The sequence below is a fragment of the Crocodylus porosus genome, unplaced genomic scaffold (genome assembly GCF_001723895.1).
Source record: "Crocodylus porosus isolate Cpor-Errol unplaced genomic scaffold, CroPor_comp1, whole genome shotgun sequence".
Classification (NCBI taxonomy): domain Eukaryota; kingdom Metazoa; phylum Chordata; order Crocodylia; family Crocodylidae; genus Crocodylus; species Crocodylus porosus.
The window spans coordinates 98,236,567-98,254,444 of NW_017728947.1; the positions used below are offsets into that span (position 1 = coordinate 98,236,567).

Genomic DNA, 17,878 nt, shown 5'->3' on the forward strand with positions numbered 1-17,878 from the left:
CATTACCCGGTGCCTCCCTATGTATTTGAAAAAGGACTTTTTATTATCCTTGATCTTGGATGCTAGTCCTAGCTCTATGTCTGCCTTAGCTTTCCTGACAGCCCCCCTACAGGCCCGAGCAGAGGAGGTATACTTCTCTTTGGAGATAGCACCCCCCTTGCACCGGGTGTATGTCGCCTTTTGTAGTCTTCTAGGTTGGGTCTTGTAGTCTTCTAGGTTAGGACCCAAGTTTCAAATAAACAAAACCAAGCAGATTTATATTTTATTATAATCATAAAAAAATTGTATCATAAAGAAGCAAAACAGGGTAGAAGCCAGATTTTTTTTTTCTTTTCCATCCATCTGACTGTTAGGAATGGGTGACTTTAATGTAGAACTGGATAAAATTAAAGATAAATGAAATGGTTTGCTTTGCCACAAAAATCAATTCTGTCATCTTGACAGTGAAAGGTGCAGAGAAATGCAGTAGCTGCATTATAAATAGCAGACTTGAATGTAAGAGTGGGGGAGGATTGTATTTTACTTACTTGCATAAATTCCCTGTTGGAAGTGGACTGAAGTTGTCTTGCATTGCATCTAGTGCTCTGGACGTAAGGCATCAGTCGGATGCTGTGGACTGTCCTACTGAATTGAAGGCAGTTTTTCTTTATCTGTTGTTGAAAGCTCCCTCTGCTGGCATATTTTGTTGAACCAAGTATCTTTCTCAGCCTTTTTCCAAGAGAACAGTTTTGTTTTCCCTGTTCTTTTTAAGGCAGCCTCTGCAAGGAATATTTTCCTCTAGAAAATCAGTTTCCCTTGTTTCTTTTCTCCCCTTCCTTGCATCTTCTCCCTTTCAAACCATTATTTTCTGTACAGCTCAACCTTAATCAGGAAAGGAAAAGCTGTGAACTTCTAGTTTAGTGATGCATCCCAAACGTTTTGCAGTTCTTGAATGAATCCCAACAGCAGCATAAGACTCTTGCTTCTGCTTCTGCACTTGAGAAAGAAATATAGCTGGAGTGGAGCATATGTTCCTCCTATGCCAAAGTTCCCTCTGTCTTGTGTTTTGACTTAGCCTCAGATGCAGGCTGACCCTCTTTCTTCAACATGACCACCAACTTTCCATTGTGACCCAGTCCTCCGTTTTGCTGACACAGTTTTGTATCAACTTGTGATTTATAAAGGAAACACTGTCGGTGTTCTCCTCAACAAAACCTCCATTGTCACAAAGCCCACAAGCAAGTTTGGTTAAAGGAAAACTCATTTGGTCCCATACTGGCAGTCAGAACCTAGTGACTTGGAGTAACACTCTGCTTTCCTGTGAAATTGGCCTCTGATTTTACCTGTCAAAGGGGTTTTATTTTTCTTATGAGTCTACAGTAGCTACTTCATGTAGCATGTCTGCATAGGGCTCTGACCTTAGTCAGGCCTGGAAATACAAAAATAAATGTTAGGTTGTTATAGATTTTGAACATCAAGACAGAGGAGAATGATGACCAAGAACAGTTGTGGCCTTAAAGTCCCTTCTACCTGTGCAGATAAAGGCATGATGAGATCTAATGCTCAATCCACAAAATTGCACCCCCTGAAAGAGGCATAATTGTGTGTTCACACATTAGATCCCATTGCGTCTTATTGTCAGTACAACAATATTGTTATTTATGTATACAAATAATGCCTCATTCAAGAAGCACTTCTGGAATTCTTCATATTCCATGATCAGGAGCTCTACACAGAGCCAGCTAGGATGGATATTGCAAGAGTAGATGTTTTTCTCAGATATAACCTCTAGAACAACCATAGCTATTAAACTTGAAGCAGTAATTAACTGATGGAGATCTTATGGCTTGTGTTATGCAAGAAGCAAGACTAGATGATCACAGTGATCCCTTGTAGCTTAAAAAATGTACAAACCTAGACAAGCAGGAACAGGAGCATCAGTCTTCCCTTCTACAGTATTTTAGCACAGATGTAATTCTTGGAACAGGATCAGCTGTGCTGCGATATGTCACAGTACAGCTGATCTACTTTAGTGATGCTTTTGCTGAGGCCGTTGTCCTGCAGAAAGCCTCAGGAGCAAAAGAGGTGTGATCTTGCAGGAAAACAGCTCTGGGTGCTGCTCCTGTACGGGGGAGCGCATATGCAGGTAGGGGAAACCTGTACTTGAAGATGCACATCCCATATTGGGCTATGGCAGCATGATGTGTGCTGTGGGAATCCTCCTTTGGGAGGGATTCCCACAGTATGCATCCTCAAGCAGGGAGGGGGGAACTCCCATAGGGGTTTGGGGCATGGCAGTAGACTTTACACTGGGGGACTCTCCCTGCAAGGGATTTCCATACCGTTCCTGTCACACTGCCACTCCCCAACTTAGGATGCACATCTGCAAGCAGGGGAACCCGTGTTTGTGGACATGGGCCATGTGTTCAGGGAAAGGCGAACAAAGCTCTTGCCTCATAGGATTGAGCTCCTGAAGTGACAGGCTCCTGCCAGAGCATCTAGAGAGGCACTCTCCTGCCGTAAGTGAAGAGACATCGGCCACAAAAAGAGAGCACAAATTGTGACTAGGGTCATTGCCATTGCAAAATGTGGGCATTTGTGTCTGTTTGCTTGGGTTTTGTACCACCATAAAAATGTTTATGGCAGGACAGTGGGGGCATCTGTTTAAAGTATCAGTGTAGTAAAAATGAACTGATTATGTACTTTCCATTTGTATTTTTGCTGGGTATGTGATGTCTCCAGTGTAAACTTGCACTTGCAAGATACAGTTGCTTTACCCTGCTGATTTGATCATCGTTGACTCTGAAATGAGTTCAGTTATGAGTCTTAAGCAGTTATATTGTTAGCTGTAACATGCAAGTTTAGTTCAACGTCTTCTGTTTTGTTATTCTCTTGGGAATAATGGAGAAAGCTTGAAAATTTTGGAGTGAATATAACATTCTTTATTCTGTGAGAGAATATTTTTAGAATGCTTAGCACTGCTTTGGTTAGCAGAAAGACAATGGAATACCACAAATTGTGGAAAAGGAATATCCATGTTTACAAAAATTGTAAGCAATCGTATTAATAATAGTTTTCAGCGTAGTATTTGGGGATTTTCTTGGAACGGAGGTCCTATGAGAGAATAGTACTCTTAACCTCTTTTGCTCTGAATTTTGGAGGCCACTAAACACTTTATAAAACATCCTCTAGCATTGTTGGTTCCCAGATTTATTCTGACAAACAGGGTGTTCATGTGATGTTTAAGCTTGAGCAGCGTTGCATGAAAAAAGGTTTTGCAAGTTAAGATATGCAAAGGAAAAAAAATAACAGCTATTTAGATTACAGTAAAAGCTCTGTTATCCAGCATCCATGGGAAATGGGGGGTGCTGGTTATTCAAATATGCCGGTTATCTGAGAGTTATACTTACCTCCAGCCTACTGGGTTGGAGGTGTCTTTGCCTGTTAGGGCTTTCATCCCTCCTGCCACATCTAGTGCGCCAGGGCTTTCACTCACTCTCTGGCGTCAGTGTGCCGGGGGAGAGGGTAGGGGGGCTCCACGCAGGCTGCTTTGCCCCAGGCCATGGTCCACGAGAAAGAAGTGGGACTTGGCTCGTGGTGGCAAAACCGGAAGTGCCACGGTGGGACAGATGCCGGTTAGTAGACCATTCCAGATGATAAAGTCCCCAATAACGCAGCTTTTACTGTATATAGTATTAGTTGGGCTAAATACTAGTTTTTAAAATTTGATGCATTTTTTAGGCATTAGTTAAAATAGTTTGTCTTACAAAGAATCCTTATCCAAGCAAGAATTTTTAAAGTTTTTAATTAATTAAATTAATTTCAAAGTTCATAAAGATGCATATGACTTCAGTTTGCAGTTAACATGTTTCGAACATTACCGCCATCTTCCAATCCAACGGGAGCAGAATTTGATCCAGAAGAAGATGAACCAACTCTAGAAGCTGCCTGGCCTCACCTACAGGTATATAGCAATCTCCTCAATAATAAAATTATTTCAGAATATTATTAGATGTATCTTCCTAATATTTGTTAAAAACACTAGCCTAATTGTGTTAGGCTATTAAAGCTGGTTCTAAGATTACAGAAGAAAGACTGACAATATTAGGAACAACTTTCAAACACTGAAGGTTAACAATTACTGAAACAGATTCCCAGAGAGTTCATGTAATCTCCATCACTGGAAGTTAAGTGCAGTTTGGAGAAGTATTTAGTTGGGGTGGTTTTAACAGAGTGAAATAACCTCTAAGTCCCTCCCAGCTCTGTTTTTTTCTTTTATGATTCTAATTGAATTATAAAATCATTAAAAACTATATAGATAACTTGGGAAGGGGTAACTTTAAAATAGATGTTTGTTTATTTATCAGTACTATTCATGTTTATATTTTGTCATAACTGTGGTCAAGTTTGATCTTTCGGTTGCTCAAAAAAACATGGGTGCAAAATAGATTTTTCAAGCTATGCATTGTGGGGCACGATGCATGTTAGATTAGATTTTGTTGGCCAAGAACAATGATTCTCATCTGGGATGTCATGAGATCCTATTAAGGATGTCATGCCACCTAGCCCCTATGTGAGGCGATAAAGTCTCCAGTCTGGCACCCTGTGTGTGCCCCAGCTACCTCCCGTAGTCCTGACAGCTGTTCCTGGAAGGGCTGCCACCAGTGCTGACCTCCATGCTGTCCCCTGCCTCCCAGCAGCCCATGTGCTGGCTCATAGCAGCACGCTCTGTTGCCAGTGGGCAGGGAGACATGGGTTGGAGTTGTATTTTGCAGCCCAGCTCATCTGCCCTGTTCCTTTTGTGCTCCTAGGACTGACAAGAGGAGCTGTTGGGGTGGTTGCCAGCATGTGAGAAATGGGAACAGCAGCTTTGGTGATGGGGAGGGGGGATACCCTTAACCTTACCCCTCAGACAGGGACAGTGGGCAAGAAGGGGGTAGGTAGTGGAAAGAGCAGAGCATGGCAGGGTTTGGTTTTAGCCTTGCTGTCCTCACCTGGTACCAACCAAATCAGTGATATTTAACCTTTATAACCTCAAGGCTGCTGTAATAGGGAACCAGATGGTTCCTGTTACTTTGAGGGAGCTGCAGCAAACTAAGCTGGCTCTGGGCAGGCTGGTGGCTAATGCACAGATTTGTAAACCAGCTGCCAACTAACAGGCAGACCTGTAGCTACCTGTAGCCCTGGGGCAAAGGTGTTACCCTCCCAAGGAGACCATCATAGAGCAGTACACTACAAACAGGCCCAGCCTGTTGGCAGCCCAGAGCTCCATTCAGCTGAGCCAAGCCCCAACAGGAAAGCCCTTCGCTTATGTAGAAGTATTTGAGAAATGGTAAAAACAGCAGTCTTAAGCTATTGTTTGTTATTGAGGGTTGTCGATTCTCATTTTACTGCTAACTATTCTATATCCTGTTTTTAAAAAAAACAACTAATGTTATTTCTTTGTGGATTTTTTTTCAGCTTGTTTATGAATTTTTCTTAAGGTTTTTAGAATCTCCAGATTTCCAACCTAACATAGCTAAGAAATATATTGATCAGAAGTTTGTGTTGCAGGTGAGGTAAAAATAAACATTTTTAAAAAACTTTTAAAGCCAAATTCATTTAAAACACACTAAATGTGAGTAAAGTGACCTTTTTTTTTTCTTCACAGCTTTTAGAGCTCTTTGACAGCGAAGATCCCCGTGAAAGAGATTTTCTTAAGACTACTCTTCACAGAATATATGGGAAATTTTTAGGCCTAAGAGCTTACATCAGGAAACAAATTAATAATATATTTTATAGGTATGTCAACATCTTAATATCTTTTTGTGCATTATCAGTTATAGCTGGGGTTCTCGACCTTTTTAAACTCCAGGCCCCCCTTCCATAACTTTTGTGAATTGAGCGACCCCATTTCAAAAATAGATATATTTTTATATAGTGTTAACCTTCTTGCACAGGGACGAGGCAGTGCAGGTGGGGGAAGGTACAGTGAGGCAGGGACAGCCTGTGCCTGCCTCTTTGTGGTAGGGATGAAGAAGCAGTCATGGAAGGGATGAGCCTGAGCTTGTGCTTATTGCATATTAGGGGTGTGCAGAAAGGGCCGTATTTGATTTGGATTTAGATTCGGCCCAAGTCAGGGGGTAGTGATTCAATTTGTTGATTCAGATCACTGTCTTGATTCAATTTGGCCAAATCTGAATCTGAAGATGTGATGTTGATTCCGAGAATCAGGGATTCGGCCATAGACACAGCTTTAAATGTTTTTTCTACATACCTCAAGGTACCAGGTGCGACTTGTGAACACTGCAGTGGTGGGGCGGATGGATCATGGTGGCGGACCCAGAAGTGAACCTGAAGTACTTTGTGCAGAGGATAATCTTGCGTGCCTCCTTCCCCCCCACCCCCAGCTTGGCAATCAGCCACAGGGGGACCCCGGGTGCCCCCCCAGACCCAGGAGGCACCAGTTGCCGAGCCGGGTGGAGAATCCCTTGTGCGCTCCACAGCAGACCCAGAAGTGGACCAGAATTGCTTCTTGTCCACTTCTGGGTCTGCTGCCAAGTGCGCTGAGGCTCCCCCCGCCCATGCTCCTGTGGGACACTCCATCTGCCACATTATCACAGCATTCATGAGCCACCTGGTACCTTGAGGTATGCAGAAAAAAATTTAAAGCTGTGTCTATGTCCAAATCATCAAATCTTTCTGAAATGATTTTGGAGGGTACTGATTCAATTCAGAGGGTTTTAAAGGGTCTCCTGATTCTATTTGGATTCAGAAATTTGACTGCCATATCAGGCCAGAGCTCCACCGAATCGAATTGGCAACCGAAGCTTTGCACAGTCCTATTGCATATCTCCTCACACTTTGTAGCAGCTTTCAAAGGATCTTGTGGCATGCTAGAGTGCTGCCACCCTAGTTGAGAGTTACTAAGGTACAGTATCTTAGTGTCTTTGGTAACATATTTGCAAAATGTCATACTAACTTGCAAGAGAGTTTTACATGTGTTACAACTGGCACCAGTTTAACTAAGCAGTGGTCCAGGAAATCCAAATTAGGGGAGGTTAGCACATTGTAAACTATGGTGCTGGAGTTCCGGTTCATTTTAGGTTCTGCCTTTAGATCAGTATCTTGACTTTTTATATAGGTCTTTTTAACAGATAGTTTGTTTTGATGTTAGAGCACTGTTACACAGCATCACTGGAAATTATTTGCGCTACTATAGTGCCTAGGTAAATTTTGGTTTTCAGGTCAGCATAATATACAAATCCTGGTTTTCAGCTTGACATCACAAATGAAGAACAAATATCTGAGCTGTAGTTTTCTTGGAATGGGCAATTCTGGTTCGTAGGAAAGAAAGGGAAAAAATTTTCCTGGGGAAAGAATCTCAGCAAAAGCTGGGCACAGGATACACTGAAATTATCTGTATTACTATTAACCCTATGATCCAAATATGTTACCATTAGAATTAGTATGGAAGGTAACTGCAGTTTTACTATTGCCAAAGGTATAATTGCTATTGTAAGAAACTATGGTAGGGGTAGTAGTAGTGTGTTTTTTCTGCCATCACTTTACTTATGCATCAGGGTTTATTAATTTGAACGCTTTATTCATATTTGGGGATTTTTTAAGTTCTCAGACCTAGCTGAAATACTTTCCCAAGAAATGTCCTTACCAAATATGGGAGCTGCAGGTACACAGTAATTCTTTACCTTTCCAAAAAATTTTTTTTTAATTGCACTGTTACCCAAGTTTCCTTTCTGTCTTAATTTTAGAGGTACCTAATCAATGCTGTTATAATAGACAAGACTTGAGGATGGTCAAGGAGTCATCATGAAAATTATTACTAAAAAGCAAGACCAAGTAGCGAGATATGCATGCCTGATTTCAGTTATGAAAATGTTAAGTGTCATCAGCATAGCTGAATATTATATCAGTATTTTTCATCCTTTTTCACTGAAATGTAGAGTGTGCATGTTACATACTTGAATTTCTGCCTTTAACTAGTTAGAGTAAAAATCCTTGAACACAGACACACACATACTCCCTGTATGTATATGGCTTGTGGCAGTAATTAAATAGTGACCTCTGTCTACTGATCAGTGTTACAAAACCTTGCCATGCTTTCAGAATTTAGAAGGCTGGAAATTGGGAGCCAGATATCTCAGTTCAGTAAGCACAAGCTATAACGTGGGTAGACAATGTTTTTTGGCTGGACTGCTGAAAAAAACACAATGTCTATCTTGGAAGGTACTGGAGTGCCGACATGCTGGAGCCCAGAGCAGCTGTTTGCAGCCTCCCAGCTGTAGCTGGCCCAAGGAGCCCTGTCTGCTTGCAGCAGGGCTTGCAGCCTCCCAGCCGCCGGAGCCGAGAGGGGTTGGAATTCTTTGTGCGGTATTCCATAGCGATTCATATAACACCATTGAGCCAGTTTCTGCCGACCTTTCTGTTGCTGAGAAGAAACTTACTACTACGTTGTCCTATCGGAATTGATATATGGAGTATAATTTAGTAGTGATTAGGAGTGCACCGGTAGAGATTTTTGTGGCTGATAGCAATGACTAATATTTAAGAGAGGCATATCACCGATACTGATCCAATTTTCGATACAGCTGTGTGCAGCTATTAAGTCTGCTGTGGTGGGAGGGGTGGGGCATGGGGAGGGGCAGATCAATGCCTCCTGCAGTGAGGGAGGGGGCAGGTGCTGCCCAGGAGCAGGGGCTGGAGCTGCTGCATGGGGGGGAGGGGGGTAAGGCAGATTCTGCTGCTGCTTGCACCCCGGGCGGCTGGGGGGAAGCGTGTGCCCCTGGATCTGCACAGGGCAGGGTGGGCTACAACTAGGGCTGCGGGGGGCTGTTCTCAGCATGGGTTGGGCTCGGAGCAGGCACCAGTGGTGCTGGGAGGATGCTACATCCACCTCAGATTTTGCTGCCACTCCGCTGCTAGTACCGCCGTCACCCAGCACCACCCCAAGTTAATGCCCCTCCTCTACCCATGTGCCAGGAAAAGCCAGGGCTGCGCCTGGTAGTGGCAGTGCTGGGAGCAGAGCAGCAGCAAAATTTTGGGGTGAATGCAACATCCTCCTGGCACCCACCCCGTGCAGATCCGGGGGTCACATGCCCCTCCCCCTGTGCCCTCCCAGGGTGCAAGCTGCTGTGGGAACCACCTCCCCCCAGCTGCGGCTCCGGCCCCTACCCCCTCCCACACCGAGGGAGGCACTGATCTGCCCCACCCTCACACCCCTTCCCACCCCTCCACATTGGACTTACCAGGGGGAGGCAGCTCTCCATGCTGCTGGCTCTGCTCCTTGCTGCCTGAGTGCTGCACTGCAGCTGCACACAGCAGGGGCATTTATCAGCCAAATTATTGGCCCCATCAGGCCGATATCCAATACAGCCAGCTTTCTTTATATCAGTACTGATCCGATATCGGACTGATGGATTGGTGCACCTCTCCAGTCGTGATGTGTGTAAAGAGGGCAAAATCAAGAAGGTGTAAATGTGTTCCTCTACATTGCTCTACTGTCTTAATATGTTGCAAAGTTGGAGAAGTCTTAAGACATTTGGGAGGATTTGTAAGGAGGAAGGGGGACAGTTAAGTTGAATGCATTGTTTTTTGTGATATAAACGTTTGGTTTCAGGCGTACAACTAACAGATGTCAACACCTTTGTCATAAGAATATAAAAGTAGTAAGTGGATTTCCAGGCATTTAGGCAGCATTAATAAATAGCTGGCACGAGTGGGTTTCCTAGAGCTTGGAATGTTTTCAAGTGTGGTCTGGGTCCTTTCTCCATTTTTTAAAATATGCAGTATACATTCTAAATGAGGGCTTGTCAGGCATTGGCTTTAGAAGCAAATATTCAAGTTGGCACCTTGCCTTCCTCTTTATACCAGTATGCTATGTAGAAGTTTTTGAACTTTTTTCTGGCATACTTTCCTGAATCACTTTCCCACTGCACACTTTTTTCTTTTAAAAGGGAATGTATGGTATTATCTCTTTAAGAGAATGTTGCTAACTGCACTGTGGCCTTTTGCCCCTTCATGCATGAAAGACAATGGCACCAGCTATAGAGGAAGCTCACCTTCTCTACAAATGGTAACAAATAATGGTTTTAAAAGAGGAACATAGGAGCTGCCTAAAAATAGCAGCAAGCTTCATCCACGCTGTCTGCACACAGTCGCTTTTGGCTGAACACAGCGAACACCAGTAATTCTTAGAAGTAATACTGGTACAATTTCTTTCAAGGAAAAGGTTTTGAGAAAAGACAGGAAAAAAGAGTACAAATAAATTGCTTACCCTTTTTAAACCTGGTGAGGCTTTTAAGTTAATTCAGGGTACACAGTTGCATGAAACTAGATATTTCAGTCTGGATGGCACAGCAGCATCCCAGTCTATTATAATTGCCCTTCCCAACAGAAATTATTCTGCAGCTTCTTGGCTTCCATTACCTTAGGACGTTGCCAAAGCAAGTTTTCAGATCTAGACATTTCTGGTTTAAGGCTTTTGAATAGCTGATGAATATTCTGCTCACTCAGCTTTCATAGTTTGTAGGAGCAGGGGAGGGTTTGGGGTTTTTTGTTTGTTTTTTTTTAAGCGGTTCTTCTATTTTTGTTCAGAAACCTATGTGAGTAATGATTCAAATCCCAGATTGTACTGTACACCTTTCTCAACCAAATGTAAAAAAGAAAGAGTTTCTTTCCCAGACTGAAATCTCTTGGCATTAGAACTTAAAATCTCTATGTATATGAATAAAACAAATCTGGATATACATTTCTGTTTAGTACTTAAGAATTTATACTTCAATTTATAAAGAAAAAACCTAAGTTTATAAATGAGTAGCTTCAAATTTCTGAGTCTTGAATTTGATTGAGACCATGAATAAGTCTTATGTATGAAATACAGATTTCTATAAAACATTTACTTGGCTCATAGTTTATCTCATCCTGTAAGCCCTGTGTTTATGCCCAGTTTTAGATGTAGGAGAGAGTTTTTTCTTCCTGCAATCACAAGCCAAAGCTATACTTCTGTCCTGATATAGTGAATAGATTTTTCTTTTTCTTTACATATTTTTATTTCCTTTTTTATTAAATAATTACATTAATATGTTGCTAAATAAAAATAAAGGGTTTTTTCTAACTACATCATTTTTGCTGAAACCATCCTCTTCCAGAATCTTGGGTTTTTCCAGGAGTAAATAATTCTCAATTCAGACACTTTAACGTGTAATGCATTTTTAAATAGGAGACTATTTCCTACTGTAAGTGTTATTGTTAGTCAAGGACAGCTAGTTTCAAAATCTGTGTAAATAATGGACTTTAGAACTTTCTGGCTTCAGCTGCATTGAGACAACTGGAAAATTTGCAAGTCAGTAAATTATGCCTTTCTTCAAAAAGAAGCATCATGTAAAAGCTTGAGTTGCCTTATGTAAATCTCTCACAAAGAAGTCTGTAATGCAGAAAAGTCTCTTGGAGTTCCTCCTTGCCCATTTGTCTTTAGAGACGGGGAAATTAATTACAGCCTCTGATTGTTCCATACCCTCATTGCCTTACTTTTCAGACATCATTTGGCTGCATTCAGTTTCACATTATTGCAACAGCATATAAAATATGACAACTGGAAAAACAAAAGGATGTAGTCTGTATTATTTTGCTTCATAGCATAGGAAATTAGAGAACAGCAACCTACTGTGACACTTGAATACAGATTGATATGGCATTGGTAACATTACTGTGTAGGGCATGCAATTCTGCTGTGGAGCAGATGCTACAAGGAAACAAAAACAGCATGACTATCTTTAGTCCTAGGACCTTTCAGAATTGGTAGTCTAAATTTATAACAATAAAAGCACTCTAAGTGGCTCATCTCATCAATAAAATAATCATAAGCACAGCAAGAAAACAGTGCTGAAGTTTTGTTATCCAAAACAATCAAATATGCTCCTAATATTGGTATGTACACTTAAAAACAAAAATCATTCAGCCTTCTCAATATGGATTTCTATGGGCTATCTGAAGTATTTTTTCCCTGTTGTACATGTTTTTTTCTTTAATAGATTTAAGCTAAAAATGAATTTTAAATTAAGCTTAGGAGCATTGTTGCATATAATATTAGATGGTTAGAAGGTGATCAGGGTGGATTTGATTTAAATCAAATTGATTTAAATTGCTATTTAAATCACTGGCCAGGAAACCTTAATTTAATCATTGTTTTCTACAAAGAGTGCATTCTTTTGTTTGATATCCTTTATTCATTTAACTTCTTGAAACTTTGCACTTCTAGAGAGAGGTAAGGGCTTGACTATGTATACACAAACTTGCAGAGAGCCAATAGGACTGATGGGTGGGTAATCGGGTCTGTATTCTGTCCTCGCCAGTATACTGTTGTTAATGAGGATGTTATCTCTATAGACAGCAAACTGTCCCTGTGCCTAAAGAAGGGAGTTTGTGCCTGAAAGCTTACAGAAAACAATTTTCCAATTATTCAGTTCATCTAATACAAGATATTATATCTACCCAAAGAACCTTGTCTGCCACACAAATCCACAGTCTGAGAACTGAAACTAAACATCACAGACAGAGCTGTCCCTGGTGTGGGTGGGGGGCGAATTAGGGTAACTGCCCCAAGCCCCGCACTTTGAGAGGCCCCGCGGAGCCAGGCAGAACAGCCATGGCGGCTCCGCACTACTGCCAGCTTCGCGTCCAGCCACTTGGCACCCCGGCCGCCAAATCTGCCACTGGCATCCTTGCATCCACACAGGCTGATTTGGCCTGGGCCCCACACCCTGCTCAGTCTCTGATCACAAAGGTGCTTAATGGGATCTTCTAGACCAGGGGTAGGCAACATTTTTTGACCGGAGTGCCAAAAATCCCCACAATGCCTACCTTGGAGAGTGCCAGCATACCGGAGCCTGGAGCAGCTGTTTGCAACCTCCTGGCTGTAGCTAGCCCATGGAGCCCGGTCTGCTTGCAGTATTGCTTGCAACCTCCCAGCCACCTGCTGGGAGTAGCCTGGACTCCGTGGCTGGCAGCAGCTGCTTAGAGCCCGGGCTGGCAATGGTGTGCCAAGCAAAATGGCCTTGCATGCCATGCTCAGCAGGCATGCGGGGGTTGCTGACTCCTGTTCTAGACTGAGCACTGGGTACCATTGGGTAGAGTGGTTTCCTTTGAATCTTCATTAATCTATAGAGGAGTCTCTGGGCCCCAGAATAAGTTATGGCCCCTAATAGAATCCATGGCTTGTTGTGACCTATTTATAAAACTTCTAAAAAGGTTACATGAATATATTGTCTCAAATCATATAGAATTAGAAGTCATAATCACCTATTCCATGATAATATCTTTTACCTTTAACATATCTTAAAAGCTATCCTTATATAAGATTTTCTTTTACAAAGCATCTTAAAAAAATTAAAAATATGATTAAATCAAAAAAATATGATTTAAATTTTAAAAATCTGATTTTTAATTTTTTTAATGTTGATTTTTATCTACCCTGAAGGTGATATCTTGGAGCTAGGAGTGTGTCTTCATTGGTGACTGACTGAAACATTTGTTTAATTTTGTTTAGGTTTATTTATGAAACAGAACATCACAATGGAATAGCAGAATTATTGGAAATATTGGGAAGGTAAGCTACCAGTTATCCCACAAATCATCAAACCATTTAAAATGTGGAGAATTTTTAAAAATTGATTTGCAGACTGGACTTTTTTTTTGACAACACCATTAAAATAACTTTTTACCACTAGGCAAAGTTGTTCCTAAGGATAGCTGCAAGCATTTAAATAATGAAAATACCAGTGAAAGAGACTGTTTACTGATAAACATTTGGCCTCACAGGTCACATCTGGACCATGGGCTTCTTGGGGGCTGCATCTGTACCTCCTGGGGGCAGGTTTTTGGCACAGCTGCTAAAGCCACTGCTTTGGCATGACTCTGGAACCTAGGGATTGAATGTTGCTGCCATTCATCTCTTCTTTTCCCCTGCTGCAAAAATTTAGTTATCAACAGCAGCCAAAGACCCCAGATTCAGCAGCAGGCAAACAGGTGAGGGGCGAGCAGCAGGGGCTCCAGAGCTGTGCCTGGCCAGCAATTTCAGCAGCTGCAACAAAAAGCCCTGCAAGCTGCAGATTTACCCCTTGCAGGCCACTAGTTGGACAGTTGTGGATTAGATTAAATAAAAGTTATATGGAGAATATAAAGAAGAGTGTGAAACACGTGATTGGTTTGTCTGCAAAAGATAAGTTTCAATGTCTTGTGTAATTTCCAGATGGACTGTAGAAGATGCATGGTAATGAACAAGCTTGAAAGGGCAGTTGTGACTTAGTACAGCCTCCACTATCTAGTATCTGATCCTGTGTGTAAAATTGTGATTGGCATTCCATAATGCATTGCCCTGATGTTATATTTAAAAAAAATGACACTGCAGAATTTTTCAAAATGCTAGTTTGCCAACTGTTATATGAATTAATTTTCATTGAAACTGATTATACCAGAAGTGGTTGTTAATACTTGCATGAGCTTTCATACATCATTTATTACTGCAGTATCTGTAACACGTTTACATATTACATTTGCCTTTTTGGTAGGATGTTTACTTGAATAACAGCAACACTTGTACCAACAGTCAAATGGCTTCTTGAGAGTTCCCACGTTAAGGACTGATTTGATAACTGACATTCAGTCTGAATGGAGACTGACAAAATAAACCACATCTAAAAAAAGTCATCCCACTTCACTGGAAAATGTTAATATTTGAAACAATGCAAGTCTCTGCACATGCGTAGAGGGACCATACATCCCGCTTTGACTGGGACATTCCAGGATTCTGTAGCTTGGTCCTGGCTGACTGGTCAAGGCCCGGGCTGGAAGGTTGCAGGAGCAGGGGAGAGGGATAATTGCAGACAATGTATGTACAACTCTGCTGGATTCATTTCTCGCAATGGAAATTTTCCACTACTAGAAATAACCATTTGTATGCAGCCTATGTCTTCATCTGTCTGCTCTTCTGGATAGCACTCCCCATGTGTGGAGTCTTTGTCTGCTTCCCTCACTAGAAGTGAGGTATTTGGAAGGTAGATTTATTTAGATTATTGTTCTTGATGCTCTTGGGAAAGAGCTGGGATCTGAAGGAGGGAACCACTGAATCCTATATGCCACTTGAAGGGAGGATTTTAAAACATGGAAAAAATGTGAGATGGAACCCATGCTACAGGAGACCAGAAGTAATGTTGATTTGACTGTTGAGTGAATTTGTATTGTGCTGCATAAAACAATCAAAGTTAAATTTCCTTAATATTTTGATCAGTCTTTATTTTATGACTTATATCCTTATAAAATATTAATACAGTAAGGATATCTCAAATTAAAATCGCCCTAAAACAATAAAGACTGAGGAGAGATTTTCTTTGCATATTATTAAAGCGGATAAGCATGGTGAACACTTTGAGCAGTTACTGATTTTAAAAATTCCTAATTTTCTTTTTCCAGTATAATAAATGGATTTGCCTTACCATTAAAAGAAGAGCACAAAATTTTCTTATTGAAGGTGTTGTTACCTTTGCACAAAGTGAAATCACTCAGTGTCTACCATCCACAGGTAAATAAATGTTTTTGAGGTATATGATTTTTTTTTCACTAGGAGACAGTGCTAGAACTAGACTGGGTTATTGGACACCTAGATTCTGTTCCCAGTTTTGCCACAGTGCTGACTGGCTTTTGGCAAATCAGTTAATCGCTGTATATCTCTATTTCTCTATCTGCTAAACGGGGATAAATATACGTCTTTCAAAAGCACTCTGTTTATGGAAGCAATGCAGTAAATAAAGGTTAGATTGTATGGAAATTCTTGAATTATGTAGACTTAAAGCAAAAGCTAAAATTTCTGGTATAAACATAATTCCTGTTTATGTACATTTACCTTTTAAAGTACAATGGCATTGCAGGAAAATCTGTTTTAAAGACACGGTCTTAAATGGATTTTAAAGAAAAGCTATAATGCAATGTATTTAGCTTAGATAATTTTAAATATATTAACTCAGTTGAGTTTGTTGCAATTTGTGGGTAATGGATGTCTTAAACTACTTATTTCTTTAGTTGCTTGTCACAGGAATGTGGCAAAACCCAAATATCTTGAAAAAGTAGTAAGTTAAGTTTTTTGAGCTGGCCATCCTGGATTGAAAGCATTATCAGAACTGGGCAAGAGGACTTTGTGTAGTGGATGGAGGGAGGGTATTGGGAGCATCACCCAAAGAGAAGCCTAAAGATATGGATGTATGTACATTTTCACCCATTTCGAAAGAGGAATGTTTAAAAAGGGCAATAGCTGTTACGTTCTAATTGTATTGCTTCCAGCTTGTCTGAGTTTTACACATGTAGCAAAACTGGTTCAACTAGGGTTAAATTTGGAGCAGTTTTGCTACATGTGTATCACTTCCAGCTCTTCTGCATGGAACAGTGCATCAGCTCTGCCCTTTTGTAATAGCCCCAAATGTACATGGGTCCATACCGTGATCTTAACTGTGCAGAGTATACCCTACATGATGGGATAGTTGGAAGCAATGTAGGTAATGGGACTGAGAAGGAGCAAGGGGGTAAAGGAGTTGCTTCTTCCTTCCCATGCTTAAGCTTATGCTGAATCCTAACAATCTTCACATTTTCCTGATTTTTGTTTTGTTTGTTTGTTTGTTTTTCATTTTGTTTTGTTTTCCTTTTCATTTAATAAGTTGTGGCCACCTCAACATTGTTGCCTTGGTTGAGAGGAGCTGCTCTTGTAAAATTGTCAATGGGAAAAGAGAAGGAAAAGACACTTTTTATGGCATTAATCCTAGAGCTAAACAGTGTATTTACAGAGTAAAACAGTGTATTTACTCGAATTGAAGATTTTTTTTTTTATTCCCCTGTTTTTAACATGAGGTGGGGATGGAAGCCTCATATTGCGTTTGAGTGCCTGAGCTGCTGCTGCAGCTGCCACCACTGTCTGGCTGGGGCTAGGGTGGCTCATGCACTAGGGGAACACAGGAGAGATGATAGCATCCAGGGGCAGGGGGTATGTGCGGGAGACCACAGTTGGTTGGGGTAGGGCACAGGAGACAGTGCAGGGGAAGGGGAACTGCTACTGTTACCTGGCTGAAGATGCAGCTGCTGCTGCTAGCAAGTAAGCAGCAGCAGTGGCGTGGCAGACAGGTACTGGTAGTAAGTAGCAGGAGGACAAAACAAGCACTGGTGAGCGTTGCAGACATGCAGAGGGGAGGGGGAAGTAGCAGTGGATAGAGGACAGATTTCGGGCTACCTGCCCTTCCCCCTGCTTTCCTTGCCACTCACCCCCTTGCTGCTGCTTTCCCTACTACAGTGGTTATTTGGGGGATGTGAATTTTAAGACAGCCCTCCAATAATTAGGTTCTATATGTAGGAAATTATAACAAAGTTATAATGTTCCAGGTATATAATGTAATTATTGGAGTGTTCATCTTGAATTTGGGTAAGTATAGTAAATTACATTCCATTTGGCCAGTTAATACATCCTGATTCTCTGATTCTCAAAATAGTCTGAAACAAGTTCTAAGGTGGGAACTTCCTCCTGTAACTTCCATTTGGAAGTGATATTAAAACCTAATGGCTTTAATAGCCACATTGACTGCTTATCGTTTTAACAAAAGGTATTCAGTTGAAGTATTGTCAGTTGTTGCATGAAGTGATAAGTTTTTTTTGGACTGAGAACACTGGAAAATTGGATACCTAGAATCATAGAATCAAAGCAGTAGGGTCGGAAGGGACCTTGTAGATCTTCAAGTCTGACCCCCTGCCTGGGCAGGAGAAAAACTGGACTCAAATGAGTCCAGCCAGGTAGGCATCAAGCCTCTTCTTAAAGACCCCCAGGGTAGGAGCTAGCACCACTTCCCTTGGAAGTTGGTTCCAGCTCCTA

General features: G+C 41.4%; 1 protein-coding gene across 2 annotated transcripts in view; it reads left to right on the forward strand.

Annotated features, from left to right (window-relative positions):
• Positions 1-17,878, forward strand: part of PPP2R5C (protein phosphatase 2 regulatory subunit B'gamma) — a 143,160-nt gene that overhangs the window by 94,520 nt on the left and 30,762 nt on the right. For both annotated transcript variants that reach the window (XM_019552524.1, XM_019552525.1), the window contains 5 exons: positions 3,833-3,943; positions 5,440-5,532; positions 5,630-5,760; positions 13,523-13,582; positions 15,445-15,553. In XM_019552524.1, the coding sequence (XP_019408069.1) occupies positions 3,833-3,943; positions 5,440-5,532; positions 5,630-5,760; positions 13,523-13,582; positions 15,445-15,553 (504 nt within the window). The remainder of the gene's footprint in view (positions 1-3,832; positions 3,944-5,439; positions 5,533-5,629; positions 5,761-13,522; positions 13,583-15,444; positions 15,554-17,878) is intronic.